General features: G+C 43.2%; 1 protein-coding gene across 2 annotated transcripts; it reads right to left on the bottom strand.

Annotated features, from left to right (window-relative positions):
* Positions 1-3,582: 3,582 nt before the first annotated feature.
* Cnih1 (cornichon family member 1) lies at positions 3,583-16,339 on the bottom strand. Of its 2 annotated transcripts, XM_029469333.2 has the most exons (6): positions 16,126-16,339; positions 12,161-12,229; positions 11,876-11,923; positions 8,142-8,254; positions 6,764-6,907; positions 3,583-4,467 (listed from the first exon to the last, which is right to left on the bottom strand). In XM_029469333.2, exons 1-6 carry the CDS (start codon positions 16,204-16,206, stop codon positions 4,440-4,442), a joined length of 483 nt encoding a protein of 160 aa, XP_029325193.1. In that variant the 5' UTR covers positions 16,207-16,339; the 3' UTR covers positions 3,583-4,439. The 2 variants fall into 2 exon arrangements, with proteins under 2 accessions (XP_029325193.1, XP_021037417.1); XM_021181758.3 differs by lacking the exon at positions 11,876-11,923 and having other exon boundaries at positions 16,126-16,335.
* Positions 16,340-17,765: the final 1,426 nt, after the last annotated feature.

Below are 17,765 nucleotides of genomic sequence, written 5' to 3'. Positions count from 1 at the left end.
CCCTGAAGATCTGTTTTTTTCTACTTCACTGACTTACAGAATTATAAGGGACTGTGAGTTTTAGAGTCAGCTCCCTCCCAGAGCACCAGCACAACGCACCACCAAGGAGACAATGCACTGTTTCAATATACAATGGATAGATTTATTTTTATGGCTTTTTTTTTAAAGATAGGGTCTTACTACATAGACCAAGTTAGTCTTGAACTCACAGAAATCCACCTGCTTCTGCCTCCCAAGTGCCAAGATTAAAGGCATACATCACCATGCCTAGCCAGCTTCTAGAAGTTAAGATTCTTATGAGAATACTAAGAAAGATGGGAGAATCACACACCACTAGTATCTAATGTTTAAGCCAGGGACTCAAATCAATCTCAAATGTTTGAGACTTTAAGTACAGGCTACAATTATAGACTAGCCTTCACAATTCTGCTATTCCAATCAATTTTAAAATCACAGTACTTATTAAGTTTTAGATAGTCACTGAAACTGGCACTAGCAAATCTCTGTGTGGGCATGTGCATGTGTATGGATATATATGGAAGTCAGAGGTTTTCTTCAAGACCTGTCCACTGTGCTTCTTGAGATAGGGTCTCTCATTTGCTACAGCTAGCCAAGTAGGGTAGACTGTCCATGAGCCGCAGGACCCTCCTGTCTCCAAGTCCCCAGCACTGGGACGACAAATACACATCAGACTTTTATGTGGGTATAAGGACCAAATACAGGCTCTCATGCTAACTCTACCTAACAGGACTCCCTCCACACCAGCAAATCCCGGTCACTCCCATCCAGTATAGTGCTTACTTATGAGTACTTACGGAGGAAACATTTCATACGCAACTGGATTTTCAGAGGATGCACTCTCCGTTCCCACTGCAAGTGTCTTGTTAATCTGCTACAGTCAAAATGCTTGACTAAAATTTTAAAATCAAGCATTCAGCTTGATTTTTTTTTTTAATCAAAAAAAAAAATTATCAGCAAAGGGAAATACGTTATTAGTCCTGAAACACACTTGTGTACTGAACTTTAAAGACGTGCAATGCAAACATTCTAAGGAAAGTATTTTTACTGCCCAAACTATGATGTACCTGAAAGCAGTGCAGGCAGAGAAGGCAGACAATACAGGGACCTGGTCTTGTGCACGCCAATGCTAGCTGCATTTGAAACTGGCACAGACTCCACAGACTCAACCATCACCTGCACAGGGAGTGCCTGAGGCAGATTTTATTAAATATGCAAAAGCAAAAAGAGGAAGCTCTCAGGAGTAGGACAGGGCTAAGTAGAGAGTTTTCTTTGGACAGTGGTATAGCACCGACAAGCTTAGATTTTAACAAACCATGCACTACACAGCTAACTATATTTCACGATTTTCTGTGTTTTTCTAAGACTTAGCATCTACTCAGTCATCGATCCATTTAAGAAACTCTCATTGCCAGAATACATGAGCACAATCAAACACATCTGTACAGTGAGTGGCACTGACATCTGGGAGACAGCCATTCTTCTGCATGTCTTCTACAATGTGTATCAAGAAAGCGAACGTAGAACAAAACCCTCGCACTACCTCAGACCCACTGCCTTGTGGCCAATACTTTGCAAAGTAAATGGAATAAAAGCTGTTATATACATTCCTTTCAGGCACAAGGTGGAGATACCTGAATTTTAGTCAAAGTAAATGGCTATGAGAAATACAGTCAACAAATCCAGCCACAGAACATCTTTCTCTGTAGGCATCACTCTGGGAGGCTGTTCAAAATCATGTACTACGTTACACTACTAAGAGACACTTAACTGCTGGTCTGGTTGCAAATCAATTGGTTTGAGTAACAGAGCTTACAGTCACGTGAGACTAACAGTACTACATTATTCCAGTGAGGATGAACATTCATGAACAAGGCTACTCAGCACAGCGATAATTTTCTTTCCCCATAAAATATTTTTTCTTATGTAAATTTCTGGCTTGCAACTGACTTGATTATTGAGTTGTACATCTGTATATACGAAATGACAAATAATCTGAGGTAAATCCGTTTCAGGTTGGAGCATTTGAATGGGCTGGATAAAATGCTACAGTCACACCTACAATGTGAGCTTACCCTGCAGGAAGAGATACACACATCATTAGTTGCTGACCAGTAATTATAGTCTAGGACCGCTATTAAAAAGTACACATGCCAGCAGATGGTGGAGCTCGTCATGAAGGCAGAGGCAGGCAGATCTCGGAGTTTGAGGCCAGCCTGGTAGCCAGGGCTAGACAAAGAAACACTGTCTTTAAAAAAAAGAAAAGAAGCCAGGCATGGAGGCGCACACGTTTAATCCCAGCACTCGGGAGGCAGAGGCAGGCGGATTTCTGAGTTCAAGGCCAGCCTGGTCTACAAAGTGAGTTCCAGGACAGCCAAGGCTACACAGAGAAACCCTGTCTCGAAAAACCAAAAATAAATAAAAATAAAAAAAAGAAAAGAAAAAGAAATCTACTTCCAGAAAACACTGGGAAGGCAAGTAAGACCACACAAACACTTGACCCTTCTAATCACAACCACATCTGGATGCTAAAGCCTACAAGTGACACAGTAAATGAATCTCACTATTCTCTAACAATCCTCATTTTGCAGGGGGTGGGGGGGTGCACTTTTTTTTTTTTTTTTTTTAGTCTCAATCATAAAGAAGATCCAAAACAAGAGGAAGTTTCTTAAAAGCTATAAAGTGGTGTCTGTTGAAAAAGCACTTGGACAAGAACAGTAATATGAAATCCCAGGAAATCTCTGCATTTTAACCTTGGCCAGGTCTCTCGTGGTCAGTAGTGCTGATGAACAAGAGGGGCGAATGAGGAGGGGTTACAAACAAATGACTGGCTATGCTACACTGTAAGCGTAAGTCTTCAGTGTCCCACAGGTACTCAGTTAACTGCACAAAGGCGTCTGTCCGGGAGGGGCTGCAGACTCCACAGACTGTATGCTTTCTCTGTGAAATGGCCTGACCCTCCTCACTCTAGCTCTGCATCCCCTTCTTCCACATCTCCCCTATCACCTGATCTCCAGATGGCAGCGCCTCTCCCCAGGCTGGGGAAGGGAACAGAACAGTACAGGAACTCCCTGGAGTAGACAGCAGCATACATCCACACACACCCTGGTCATTAGGGAATCTCTACAAATTAGCTGTCTTTTATCATTTGCTGAAGAAACTAGTAAACTACTTCCAGTATGTTCAACTGCCTTCACCCTCATTCTGACTGCGTGTGAAAACACGCAAACGTGTGCCTCACAAGCAGCAGCCAAAGCTCAGATGCAGGGGGCAGCTTCAAGCTGACCTAAGCCGGCCAAAGCTCAGCACTGAGGACTGCACACATCCCCAGAACTTCGGAATCTGAGAGAGAATGCCGGAGCTGTGCCGGCAGAGGGCGAGAATTTTACCAATTAACAGTGATGGGCGTGGGCAATCAAAGCTCTTCAATATTACTTTTAAGAAAATAGACAATATAATGATTTACTTCTAAAGATGACAATATTATGTATTTTATTATGATGGATTGAGAGGGTTTGAGAAACAGCTGTTTGTAATCTTTCAAACAATGCACGGCAAAGCATCTTCATTTCAGAGTTTTATTGTGTTGCACTGAAGGAACAGCGGGGTGTTTACACAGTTCTCTCGTTCATTTTCAAAAATCTAAAGTACTTGCAAATTCTTAATACCTTGACCACTGGATTAGAACAGTAAGCATTAATATAACCAATTTCCTAGTAAATAATGTCTTACAAATAAAAACCCATTTAGAATAGCTTTAAATGCATTCTTTACAGGTAATTCGGCATGTTTATATCACTTAGGCTTAAGATTAAAGCAAGTGTATTACTCTGATGGAATGAAGGAGACCCCTCTCATGCAATACATAGGGATACTATTCAAGTCGACAGGGACGAGGTCCCACCCTTCTTACTGTTGTGTCCATATATAATCATCTACAGTGATACGTGAGGAGCCTCCGATGTTCCTCACGAGTCAGATAGACACTCTCAGTTCACCAGACGCACCTCCTATCTACAGCTAACTTATATTTAGATGGCGTCTCAATAAAACCAAAATGAGCCCAACAAGTCCTCTAAACCAAGCTTCCAACGGGCTGAGGGCGGTCAGAGATTAATGCAATCACTCGGAGGGTTATGGCTGTTCCTTAAGAGTGCAAGTTCAACCTGTCAACACCAGAGGTAATCATTTTATATTAATTTATACGTAATTCCATTTAAATTCTTTATCCAAGTAGAACATATGAAAACAGTCTTTCCACAAGCAAAAAATGTGGAAACATTTAAAAAATAAGAAGTCATTTTTTAAAGTAACTGATCAGATTCCATAGGCTACTCTTGGAAACAGGACCTTGCTGGATAGAATCCCTTCATTGGTGGCGTTTTGCATGCACTTAACTGGACCGATTCTTCTGTGTTGTTCTAAGAGCTCACCAGAACATAGATCATGCTGAAACGAAAGAGAAGAATTATTATTAATTCCAATACTCATTACAACAAGTTAGACAGCCCTCATACAGCCTTTACACAGTCAGCTCACACATGCTATCAGCGTCACAGGAAGATCACTGACACGTTGTCAGTGATTTTAACTAGCGTGGACGCCGGCCTGTTGCCCCTATTTCTTTTCCAGTTTTGGCAAACAGAATGATGCAGCTGAACCCCAGTGAGAAGCAGAGCTCGCTCACAGGAGCAATGCAAACGCTACTCTGGAGCAGCACAGGAGAGTCACAGGAGCGAGCACCGCAGCTGTTAGGTCCCTCCTGGGCATGATGTCCCTCGGGAGGCCGGTGCTGTCACTGGTCCCATTTTATGCAAGGGAACAAAGGAGGACCATCCCATCATACCCTACTAAACGGCTCTAGGCAACAGGAATGGGGACAGCAAAGAGTGCACACACACACACACACACCCAGGGGCAGTAAATATATGATCTAGGCTCACAAAGCACCAAGGGCCATTCTATATCAACAGTGATATTACAAAGGCACTGGGAGGGGCCAGGAGAGAGAAAATGTGACCAAAACATAGTACATGATATTCTCAGAAAATTTAAAAAAAAAAAAAAAAGTAAAAGGAAGAGAGGCATGGGGGATGGTGCAAAGAGCCCACTCTTATTTATCTCCAAACGAAGCGAAGAGCTGAGCACACATGGACTTGTGTGTGTGCCTTCATGTCCTGGTGAGCATTCCCCACAAATGTGCATCTCCAATGCAGCTATTTACACAGGTTTGCTCTCTCAGAAGTATATTCTACATGCCTACTACATCCCAGCAGTATCTACAAGTTAGCTAAAAAAATTAAGAAGATGAAAACCGGGAAGAAACTGAAAAACAGAGTTTCACCATTCAAAATCTAGTCACAGCTGAGATGGTGAGGCCTTAAAGATGAGCGTCACGACCAAAAGGACAGAACCTAGGAACTACCCTTCATCCTAGGTGCACATAAGACAACTTCACAACACAAACTCCCTTTGTCCTGGTCTATAATGGAAACCAGGATAATATCGAGACAAATGTGAACAGAAGCTTAACAGATAATAAATGTAAGTTAATAGATGCTTAATTATTTAACTTAAAATAGCTAATTTTTAAGATTTTTTTTTTATTTTATGTGTCTGGGTGTTTTGCCTGCATGTTTGTCTGTGTACCTCATGTGTACAGTAACCTCCAAGGCCAGAAGGAGCATCGAACGCCCTGGAACTGAGTTACAGATGGCTGTGACCCTCCATGCAGTGCTGAGACCAGGCGGGTCCTCAGGAATCAGCTGCCGGGACCCCTCCTGCTGAGCCATCTCTCCTACCCCAGTATAACTACATTTTAAAAAAAAATCTTGAAAATTAAAAGGAGAGGCCTCTGCAGTACACTCATACAGTTTAAGAACAGTCTCCCTGCACTTTCCAGGGTCCCAAGCTACTGTGCTGCTGCTGTTCTGATTTGTCTGGCACAGGGTACTCTGTAGCAAAAGAAGAAAGAAGTACAAACCTGGCCCAGGCTGTCCTGACCTGACCTTGGACAATCCTGTCTAGCTTCCTGCACTCACCGGAACACTCTTCCCTTGCTGTTCCTGAGACAGGGTCACCATGTAAGCCTCAAGCAGTTTCCTGCCTCCCATACTTGGCGCATCCGGTTTAATGTGCTATACCTACAACACTGGTTCACAACTACTGCAGTTTTGCCACACAAGGGTATTTGGCAACACTTAGAAACATCCATGGTTGTCTTGACTGGGAAGGTTACCACTAGAATCTTGTGGGTAAAGGCCAGGGTGCTGCTGAACACCCACAACCTATAAAAGTGTCACACAAGAATGGCTCCATCCAGGGCACCTACGGTACAGAAGCTGAGAAAGCCTTAAAGAGGGGAAATGAGACCAGCACCCTGTGACCCAGGGCCACCTTGTTCATCCCATTCAGATCAAGCAAGCCAGAAAATTAAGGGCAGGACACACAGTTTATGAAAAACCATATAGTGAGCAGTAAGTAGAACACTATCTGAAAAGATGATAAAGTCATCTGAAGTATATCTAAATATTAGCTCCAAATATGATAAGCACTACACTTTTACAAACCCATGCAACCCTGTCCCTCAATACCATTACGTCACGGAAACAGATTATTCTTTAGCAACAGTGAGCCCTGACCCTCTTCCTGACATTGGCTCCATGCTACTTGCTGGCCAGACGTATGCCTGCACCAAGTTCCTCTGCAAACTGCTCAAGTACACGGTGAGACGTTTCAAACTTACCCGTATAGGTAGTAAAAAAACGCTAGAAGGTAAAAAGCGAGTTTGCACCATCCTTCCTTCTGACAGTAGGCTAGAATGTCTGCATTCATGATGGTCGTCGGGTCATAGAGGCCAGGGCCGCTCATCACTGGTCTACTCATATACCTGAGACAGACACAGTCATTAGCATACGGGAAGGGGAATGGCCTTCAAGTGGGGAGGGGTCTTTCCTGTCCAGCATTTGCTACAGGGATCGGGCTCCAGAGACAAGGCACATTTTTACTTACAGATACAACAATTTCTTACTTTTATACCATCTTAATCTTAAAACTAGAGACCATAAGAACAGAACAGCCATACAGATCACATATGGTCTCTGAGATTTCAGAAATCCAGTAAAAACAGGAACTGGGAAAGAGAACTCAGATGTTTTCCTTCTTGCTTCCTTTCTTTTAGATTTACTTTTCTGTAGAAGTGTATTGTCTACATGTATGAATGTGCACCATGTGCATGCAGTGCCCACACCGGCCAGAAGAGGGCATCAGATCCTCTGAAACTAGAGTTACAGATGGTTGTAAGCCACCATGTGGGTGCTAGGAACTGAACCCAGGTCTTCTAGAAGAACAGCTGGTGCTCTTAATGCTGAGAACCTCTCCAGCTTGAGTGTTTAACATTTTATCTCAACATAACTTTACATGCCCAGACGGTGAGGGCCTTGGCTCAGAGGCCCCAAGGGCTCACTGTTCACTTGCTTTGCATCCCTGCCCTTCCTACCATGAGTACAGCTTTTCTGACAAGGTTCATTCAGTTACAGATGTAATAACACTTTACATCAAAATATTCTTTAATGTATTTTCTAAAAGAGAGAGAGATGAGATTCTTACATACCCATTTAAAACAAAGCTTTCAACTTATGGGGAGGGAGAAAAAAACTATGTGGGTCAGACATTAAGTATATAAACTTATGTAATCTGGTTCTCTCTATGAAGTAGCTAAATGCTTTAAAAATACAAAGTAAGCATGAAAAAGACACACATTGTACATCTTGATCTATATGAAGTTTAAAATGGGCAAAAGGCATGGAGGTAACAATTTGATGCTGGGCTCAGAAAATGTTCTGAGGGTTAGAAGTGTTCTATGTTAACCTGTGTGAATTCACATGTACATGTGTGCATGAAAATTCACTTGGATGTAAATGCCCTTGGTTGAGACTAAGGTCCTTTGAGGAATAATGAAGTCCTACAAGGGCACTGAGAGCTCCTGCTTAGTGACCTGAGCTGAGTCAATGCTAAATAACTTTCAACCTTCATGGAGACACACAGTATCAATGATGACTGTATCAACCACAGCAAAATTAAAATTTAATTAAGGAACTATTTGAAGTGTTTCTAAATATTACCTCCAAATATGGTAAGCCAAAAGGGGCATATTGAGGCCCAGGGTCAGCCACTCTGCCGCACAGAGAAACATGACACAGAAGAACGCGTGGATGAGGTACTCTGGAAGGACAAGCTGTAAGGAAACACAGCCAGTCGTTATCACAGTGCTTGCTCAGCAGGGCAGCTGCTCGCTGCAGAGCAACTGGCAACCAAGTTTCCATTTTAAAACACCACTGTCTTCTGAGAATCAGAAATCAAAGATGCTACTGAGTGTTACTCCATATTTGGCATTTTACCAAAAGTATGATTCTAAGCAAACTGGCCAGAGGATAAAAAGCTTTCACTAGAAAAGATGAGAAATTTAGAACTCAAATTCTTAGAGCAGCAAATTAAATTGCGATTAACATCCAGAATGTTTAATTACTTGTAGGTAAAGTGGAATGCTTGTATTTCCATCACTCAGTAGTAATAATTCAAAAATGAAATAACCTGAGCACATGCGACATGATAAAAAAATCCATAAAACAATCTCCCATTTACAAGTTTATGGTCTTTAAGCCGTTAGCAAACCAAGAATGCTACATGTACAATATTTTGCGAGTCATATCACTTCCCCCCCAAGTTGTTCAATGGAAAGCCAACCAGCCAACATCTCAGCACAGCTAGGGAGGACACTGAGGCACACAATGAGAGAAAGAGAGACACACACACTTTCTGCAATGTAGGAGGGAAAAGTCGCAACTCGTAACCATGAAAGGAATTGCCAGGTTCCAGAGTCCCCACTATTACGTTGCCTTTGGGTTCCGCTATGCCTGCCTGTCCACAAATGCTGCATGGAACAAGACAGTAGGACCGCAAAACTCAAAAGAAAACAAGCCTTTTGATAAGTAGTGAGGAAAAATTAATTCAAATGGCATAACATGCATTTATAAAATGATGAAGACTTAATGACTTGTTTTAAATCATTTTTATCCTAAATGGCTCAGTCTAATCTAATGTGTTATTAAATAAAACATCAAAACTGTTTGATGACAGCTCTAACCAAAATCTTTAAGTCACAGATGCAAAGCGCAATTTATCAAGTGGCTTCCCAGCAGGTTAAAGCAGCGTGAGTGAGGTCCTTCCTGAGAGTGGGCCACGGCTGCAGGAGTCGGATCATCCATCGCGCACACTCAAGCCTCTCCTCTGCTTCTCCAGTGGAAAGCCACATGGCCACCTAACTTCCCCAGCACTGGAAATCACACCCACGGTCACACACCCGAGCCAAGCCCTCTTTCACAGAGCTATCCCCAGCCCAGTATCAACATTTTCATGAACATTATCTTACATACAATCCTAGTAGAGCCAACTAAGGCACTAACCAGATTATTTGCTACCAATTTAAGCAATATGATAAATAATTAAGATAAGCTCCACATACGCATATATAAACACATGATATAGACATGTATGATTTAATTTAAGGTCAAATTTTTATCAAAAGGACATCTCTGAAACTCTAACTACAACCAGAATAGACCAAGAAAACATGCCTCAGTCTCCACACTGCCTCAAACCCTGACAAGCCTTCTTCAGCTCTAGGGCCTAAGACCTAACAAAACTAACTGCTTTGCAACTGCACTTAGACTGAGGTGATGGGAGAAACTTGAGACTCAATTCCCGGCGCGCCTACCTTGTCCTTAGAGAAAGCACTACCACAGGCCCTGCAGCTTCTACCCCTCCTGCTCCTCAGAAACATCCAGAACATTCATGAAGTGCTTCTGACCCATCAGAGCTTTGCATTGGGTTTACTTTGGTTTTTGTGTTTTGTTTTGTTGGGGGGGGGGGGTGGAATTCAGAGACAGGGTCTCCCTGTGTAGCCCTGGCTGTTGGTTGTCTTAGAACTTTGCTCTGCCGACAAAGCTGGCCTCTGCCTTCCAAGTGCTAGGATTAAAGGCATGCATCACCACCACCTAGCGAAAATCAGAGCTTTTCAACCATTCAATTACCACAAAATTCATCCTATTTACAACCCAAAGGTCATAAAGCCTAATATCTAGAAAAAAAAATGCCTCATGCAAAACATGGCTGAAATGATTAGTACTGAACCATGAAAAACTATATTCCCTTATTAAGTTTACATTTTTAAAAATACTTGTCTTCCCCCATACTTTGGCAGAACTGTAAAACAAATTTCAATAGGGAAAACTGTCAGATGCACTGCTTGTCAGCCAATCATCGGCACCCTATGCAAATCCAGCTCCCAGGCCGGAACAATGGCCTCCCCTCCTGGAGGTGCAGTCAGCTCAAGCACTTGTCTTTTCTCTGTATGACTTTCTTTCCATTAAGAAAAGCCAGAAATCACACACTATCTGCTACAATAAAATGCCTCCCTCTTAAGAATAATAAATTAGGAAAACACAGTTTAAATGTCAAAAATCAGGCTGTCTAGCTTATAACTATGGTCTCTGCCTTAACCTCTCTGACATTAGCCATGGTCACACTACCTGTACCTCACAGAGCAACTCAACCTAGTGTCCTCCTCCTGAGAATAACTTCAGGTCCCTGAATGAAGAGCTGCAGGGCAAACGCTTCTGTGCAGAGCCTGGCACCTGGAAGTACTCACGTGACTCTAGCTGTAACCTCATCACTTCAATATCTGACATGTCAACTGCCAGAAAACACAATATACTATTAACAACTTAAAAGATCCCAGCTTCTGACTTCTTGACAACTGGTTTTAACGACTAGGGAAAGATGTCCTGCAATGCACACCTGTTACTTTCCAACCACAAAACATCTTCTTAGGCTTAACTTCCTACGAGCAGGGAAGCCAGTATATACAAACTTGTGGTTGTTCCTACATGGTCTTACTGTAAAAGGCGTCCTTGTTACCTGAGAAACAAGGATAGAGTAGCCAGCTAGCTTTGGGGGGGGGGGGGGCTTCTCCAAGTCAGAGCATAAGGATGCAAGGACCACGTCCCCTCCTATCTATCCTGCAGTAGCTTGAGGGTCAGCTGCTGCTTTCTAATCTGTTGCTTTATCACAAGCAACTCTTTAGCTTCTGACCAATCAGGCAAAATCAAACCTACAGACAGAGAAGAATCTTCCTTCAGATACCAAGTATGTATTTATTAAAGATCAACCCAAAACACAATGGAGCCACATTATCAATAAATCTAACACAGGCCAACAGAAGACAGACCTGTTTTAGAAATCTGAGGTAAATACAATATACTAGAAATTACCACATAGACACCTGTATACAAACTGCTAGCTACAAAATTCTGGCATCTTGAGACCAAAAGATGGCATCTCCACAAACAAGATTCTGAGCGGCAAGCACAGAGCTGACTGACACAAAGGCTGAGAGAACACCTGCACACGAACCCAGTCTCCACCAGACACAACACCAAAGCTGAAACTAGATACGGCAGCTAAGTCCACACTACAGTCCATGTGTCCAAGTCATGGGCTGAGAATATTTTCCCCACTATTAATGTTATTTTATATTGACCAACTTTCAAACATTGTGCTAAGTAATTTAATACAGATGTGCCTATGGCTGTAACATAAAAAATGCATAAGCATTTAACAGCTTTCCCTACTTGCCTGGGCCAGCAAGCAAACATTTGCATAGAATGTGAAGTTTCATGGAATCATAATTTCAACAGGCAATGCAAGCACACTGAGCGAAACGATACAGAGACGAATGCCCTAGCCCTCCCCGCCAGGTGACGTGGCATTCAAACATTCAACTAAAAGCAGTACACACCTTTAGTGCAATTTTGACTCTTTTAATCTTTTTGACCTTTTCAACTGTCTTTGGCCGACAATGTAAAAAGCAGATTGGAAGAATGTTAGTATGACAGCTAACAAGATCTTTGGCAGATTAATAACACAACAGTCAAGTGTGATAGGAAAGAGAACTTTATTCTGCCTACTTCAAAACACTCAGATATATCATGCTACTGAGAATACTGACCTTTTTAAAGTTATATCAAATTAAAAGCAAATAAGTTTTTAAAAATCTAAAGATGAAAGCGATGTCGTAACTTACAGGATTCAGGGTATTGCACTGGTCTATAGGATTCTTGTAGTCAGTCTTCAGCTCATCAAATGCTATGATCTAAAATAGAATTAGAACATTTAGGACCACTCACTTTAATAGAAAGCAGCAACAAGCTTGCCCCAAGCATCAAAACATTACTAAATAAACAAAGGTGCAACAACATTTCAGCATCAATTTACAGTCCCGCGAATGTGCTAAAAAGAATGAGAATCAGATTAAAGACCTGAAGACATGTCATCAGGACCACACAGGATTTCCTACATCATGACTAAATCTTCTGCACCCACCGTGACCTTAGCTGCAGTTTACCCAATGTTTCCCAGCAAGCCGCTTTCTCTGTGTGACTTGAGCTTTTCCTACTGATACAGCTATTTAAGCAAGGTTTCCTTCCCCCTCCTGAACCCCTCCTTCTGTAGCCGTTCCCCGTTTTCTTCAGGCAGAGATTACTGTAGACTTGTCTGCAGCTCTTCTCTTGTAACCCGCCAGTAAGGCATCTCTCACTCTCAATACAGTACCTGCATGCATGTTTGTCTGCCCCAATGGAGTGTGTGGCCTCAGGGAGAAAGACCACTTGTAATTAATTGTCTGTGCAGCCTTCTCCCATGGCTCAGTACCCTGGGACTCTAGAGTGGACTCAAACAATTCAATGGATGCCAACTACACACATAGATAAAGCTGGGCTTGCCCATGCTTCTAGGGGAACATAATTTTAATCCTAAGTGTCTTGATACCCTTACACAGACCTTCAAAGGATCGAAGGTGGGGATCGGTACCACCTGGGGCATTAACTCAGGTGTCAGGAGTCAAGGTGGGAGGTTTGTGGGGAGCCTTCAGTTGGTGTCCCCGGCCACACCCACCTCTCTTTAGATGTGTGCTACTACAGCACTCCTCACTGTCACAACCAATAGTTACCTATTTCTAGCTTTCACTGTGCTCACTTCAAGTTCTTGATCTCAGAAGGACACAGGTTTCGCTTACTCTCTAGGAGTAAGATACACATCTCCTAACCCTCTGTACTAAAACCCCCAACGAGAATAGGAGATAAAAATAACTGAATATTAAAATGGACATCCAAGGAGGCCAGGAGGTTGAGAGGTGGTGGCATGGGAGGAGATGGAAGAAGAAAAAGAAATGGAGGGAAATGATACAAATTTAATTACTTGGAAAACTAAAATTAAAAAAAAAATTTTTTTTCAAAGCCCCCTTGCTCATGCAGAGGCTATGCCAGCTGCCAGCACTTGAGTGTCTGGTGCCCATAAGGAAAACTGAAGCTCTGAGGAACTCCCCAGGGATTCCATCAACAGCAGAAATGGAGCCTCAAACCAGGTGTGGAGTCAGACAATTTACACCATACCTTTCCACTTGCCTGAAAATGGTCTTTTTCAGCTTACAGCTCACACATGGAGGAGAAGCAAGGAGTGCAGAAAGGCACAGGAAAGCCTCCCCGGGGACCCCAGCTCCATGTGACTTTTTTAAATTAATCATTCATTCCTTTACATCTCAAATGATCTATATATCAGTCTGTTACTTCTAGGACTGCAAAAATAAAATCATCTCGAGTTAAAAAAAAAATAAAAAATGTAATATTCACAGCAGCAAAGATTTTATTCTGTACGTTACTATGGCTCAGGGTCTAAAATATTAATGAGCAGCACATTATTGACTGAATGGAAGCTTTTAATAATAGAAAAAACACTAAAAAATTTTAATGTACAGAACTCAACAAAATAGATTTTTCTCGAAAAACAGAAAAGCAAACAACAACAAAAAAAGGATTTCCTTTGTTACCAATTTCTAACACAATAAATGTTAAAATTATCAACGTGTAGTTTAAAGGAGATAAGCTTTGATCAGTTATGAATATTAACAGTCAGGTACATCATAATGTGTGGGATACATTCCTAAGTCTACTTTAGTAACAGAAGCTCAAGAATCATAACTGCAATACTTGTATTTAGCTGGTTAAATTTGACTCAAATAAATAACATATTAGCATATAGCCATCTTTGAAGGCAGGACTTCATGAAACTCAGAATCGAGTGCAGAAGGGATTCAGGATCCTGTCACTATGTCCCCATGCTAGGACCACATGTACACCCCGGGCCCAGCTTATGCAGTTTATGTGGTGGGGTTTATGCAGTGCTAAGAAGTGTAGGGTTTTGTGCATGTTAGGCAGGTACTTGGCCAAGAGGGCACACCCCTAGTTAAAACTAACTTTTTTTTTTTTTTTTTTGGTTTTTCAAGACAGGGTTTCTCTGTATAGCCCTGGCTGTCCTGGAACTCACTTATTGGACAGTTTCTTTCAGCTGGTTCCTAGGGATCTTTTGAGTAAAAAGACTGCTGAATGGTTTTCTAATAATGTACGACAGACATATACTTAAAATAATTTTCCCCAAAGTACAATAATTATCTGAACTAAGGAATCTCTAAACCTAAAAGCTCTCCACTAATCTGTGGTACAACTTTCTTTAAGCCTATAACAGGACTTAAAATTATCTATTTCACCTACACACATTCCTTTCTAATAAAATAACCCATTTTAAAAAAAAGAATTGCAGGTGTTTCTTAAGCCAAACACAGAATGTGGGAAATGTGGGGAAGTGCCCAGCTCTCTTCCATTAATCTCCACCATTCCAGAGGACATTTATAAAAAGAGCAAATGACTTAAAGTTACATTTACAGATGGAAAGGAGCCAGACACTTCAGCTTCATCGGAAACAACGATGGGGCCAGCTCGAAAGCTATCTATCTTTCTGTTCTTCCTCCAAAAAGCAGAAGATGCTCTTCCAATCTTAGTTAAAACTAATGAACGTTGTGTGAAGTAGCAGTTATTTCTGACAAAGTGAACATCGGACCCCAGCATTCCCCATCCACAGGCAAATAGGCTCTAAATACAATTACACTGCTTAGCAAGAAGGACCCGTGGTATCTATCTATCTACTTCGGAGACTTCTGCAACCATTTAATCTGCTGCCATTTAATCACGCACGGGATGGTGATGAAACCTGACTTAGTATTTACACGAGGCTGAACTCGCCCCATCATTCAAATTATGCCATTATTCCAGAAAGTACTGGGAGGGTAGAAACAAATGAGCTCAACTTTTGAGAATTGCTGATCTCCAGAGAGCTCTTTCAGTGGTGCTAAGCGGTAGAGACACTCAAAAGTCTGTCTCAATAGAACTGTCACCAGGGACAGAGCACAGTAAGAATGCACGTCCACCCTGTAAGGACATATGAGGAGCCAAAAGTTTCTGAGGATTTTCAAAATCAAATTAAAACTCCCTCTACTAAACCATGCAGCCCACACCACAGAGGTGGCTTGGGAGGCTGTCTCCTGAAAAGCTCTCGCGATCCAAATATGACTTCAGGGGAAAACCCGGAGATGTGGCCAACGAAGTAATCAATCCAAGCTGCCTCAAAGTTCACCAGGAACTCGTCTCTCAACCACGGTGTTCTACTAGAAAATCGCCCATCGAGTGCTGCAAAGCAGAGTTGGAAATGGAGCTAAAGTAACTTATAATATCCGATTTTGGCCGTGCTCCGAGGAAGCCTTAAAAGGAAATCGGTAATTCAAGGATAAAAATTAAGAAAACTTCACGCCGAGAGTCGCCGCCGCTCGGCGCGCACTGGGCATCCTCCGAGACCGGGGACGCGGACAAGCCGTGCGCGCGGGCCCGGCGTAGACTCGGAGCCGCCCGCCTGCCCGCCCCGCCCAGCCCTGCTCGCGAATAGCGGAGCGCGGCCTGGGCCCGCACGCGGCGGCGTGGACACCGGGACCCCGCACGCCAGGCCCTCCGGACCCCGGCCCGGGAGCGCGCAGAGTCCACGGCCCTAGCAGCCCGGCCACGTCCTGGCGCGCGCCGGCAGCCGGGGCCCCACGCAACCCCGGGCCCGGAGCTGCAAGAGGCTGCGCCGTCGCTCGCCCTCTTTCCCCCTGCCCCGGCTACTCACGTGCCAGATGGCGAAGAAGATGAGCGCGGCGGTGAGCAGCAGCGCCAGCATATAGCAGAAGGCCGCGAAAGTGAACGCCATGGCCGGGGAGGAGCTGCCGGGCGCGCCGGGGCCAGCGGAGAAAGGCGGCGCACGGCCCTCTGGGTAAAACCATTCACTTCCCCCGGCCTCAGCCTCCACCGCCGCCGCGGCCTCCTCCCGGCGCGCCTGCGCAGAGGGCCGCCCGCGCGAGCACCCCCTGATGGTCGGAGTTTGCGTGGCTCTTCTGTTGTCTGCACAGTTGATTTTGTCCTTCATTCTGTAGTTTTACTCTTTGGATAGCCATTAAATGAATGTCTAGTTTGTTCCAGAGACTAGTCTTGTGTTTGAAATGCAAAAGTAGATTTTAAAAGTGCCTGTATTGAAAGGATTTCATCTACTTCCAGGAACGAGCGACTAAACAATGCTGTTATAACGCTGTAAACTGGTACCTGTGCGAGCTATGAAAGGTCACCCGGCCCTCCTGGAAGCTAATCTGAGGCTTCTATAAGTGCAGGAAAAGAGAAGGGAGTGCTGGCGATACAGGAAATTGGCTCAAATGAGCAAAGGGCAGAGGTGGAAAGAGAAAAAGGAAAGGAAAACCTTGTGTCTTCTTGGGTGCAACCAACAATGGATCTGTTAGTGGAACTTGGGTGACAGAGCTCTAAGACCTCAAACCACAGAATAGCAAAATACGCTCAGTTCAGGAGCTCAAGCTTATACCCAGACCCCCGGCTTTTCAAACTTTATTGCTAATCACAAGATTTCAAAGATTTTGTTTTTCTCAGTGCAACCCTGTAACATAAAGACCACAGATTAGAAAGGTAGTGAGTGGTGGAGGAAAAAAAACAAAGTAAAATTTCTACAAAACAGTTTTATTTTTAATGCTGGCTGCAATCTGAGAAACCAGTTCATCATCTACTAGCTGCTGATGATGGAAGAAAAACTCTTCAAGGCTTTTAAGCAAGAAAGACACGATAAATTTGCGTTGAAATGTGCTCACCAAAGCAAACGGAATAGAATGTTTTAGAGGGCTATGTCCAGCTTGTCTGAGACTTTCTGCAGTGGTAGACATTTGCTCTTGTGGAATACAGCCACTGGCTACTTGTGGATACAAAGTGGCTAAGATGGCTAAGGAATTGAACTTTAAATTCTGCATCACTCTAGTGGGTTAACATTTATTTTAAAGTTACATTCATTGTGTGAGCACACATCCACTGGTTGGTGGTGAATGGAAGAAACCCTGACACAGTGAGGGTCTGGGAAAATGTGTGCTATTGGCTTGGGCATTAAATCCTCAGAGCCATGGGAAAATGGCAAATGCCACTACACCCCAGGCTCAAGGAAATGGCAAAACCTTTCTCTAGTCTGTGTGGATTTCAATCTCTACCATAGCCCCACCCCACCCTATTCACTGCCTGAAGAGACTGCACCTACTAAGATTTATTAAATCTGCCTCCTGGTTCAGCTGAACGCAGTAACCCCTTGTACTGGCTAGTTTTGTATCAACTTGACACAGCTGGAGTTATCACAGAGAAAGGAGTTTCAGCTGGGGAAAATGCCTCCAAAAGAGATCCAGCTGTGGGGCATTTTCTCAATTAGTGATCAAGGGGGAAAGGCCC

This window comes from Mus caroli, unplaced genomic scaffold, assembly GCF_978045245.1.
Source record: "Mus caroli unplaced genomic scaffold, Mus_caroli_1 scaffold_12, whole genome shotgun sequence".
Classification (NCBI taxonomy): Eukaryota; Metazoa; Chordata; class Mammalia; order Rodentia; family Muridae; genus Mus; species Mus caroli.
Note: the sequence above shows the minus strand (reverse complement) of the source record. Positions and strands in the feature narration are given on the sequence as shown.

Coding starts and splice junctions, on each gene's coding strand:
- Cnih1 (XM_029469333.2), bottom strand. CDS start 16,206: ATGGCGTTCACTTTCGCGGCCTTCTGCTATATGCTGGCGCTGCTGCTC. Junction 12,230..16,125: donor TCTTCTTCGCCATCTGGCAC/GTGAGTAGCCGG, acceptor ATTCTATTTTAG/ATCATAGCATTTGATGAGCT. Junction 4,468..6,763: donor TTTTTTTACTACCTATACGG/GTAAGTTTGAAA, acceptor CTTTCGTTTCAG/CATGATCTATGTTCTGGTGA.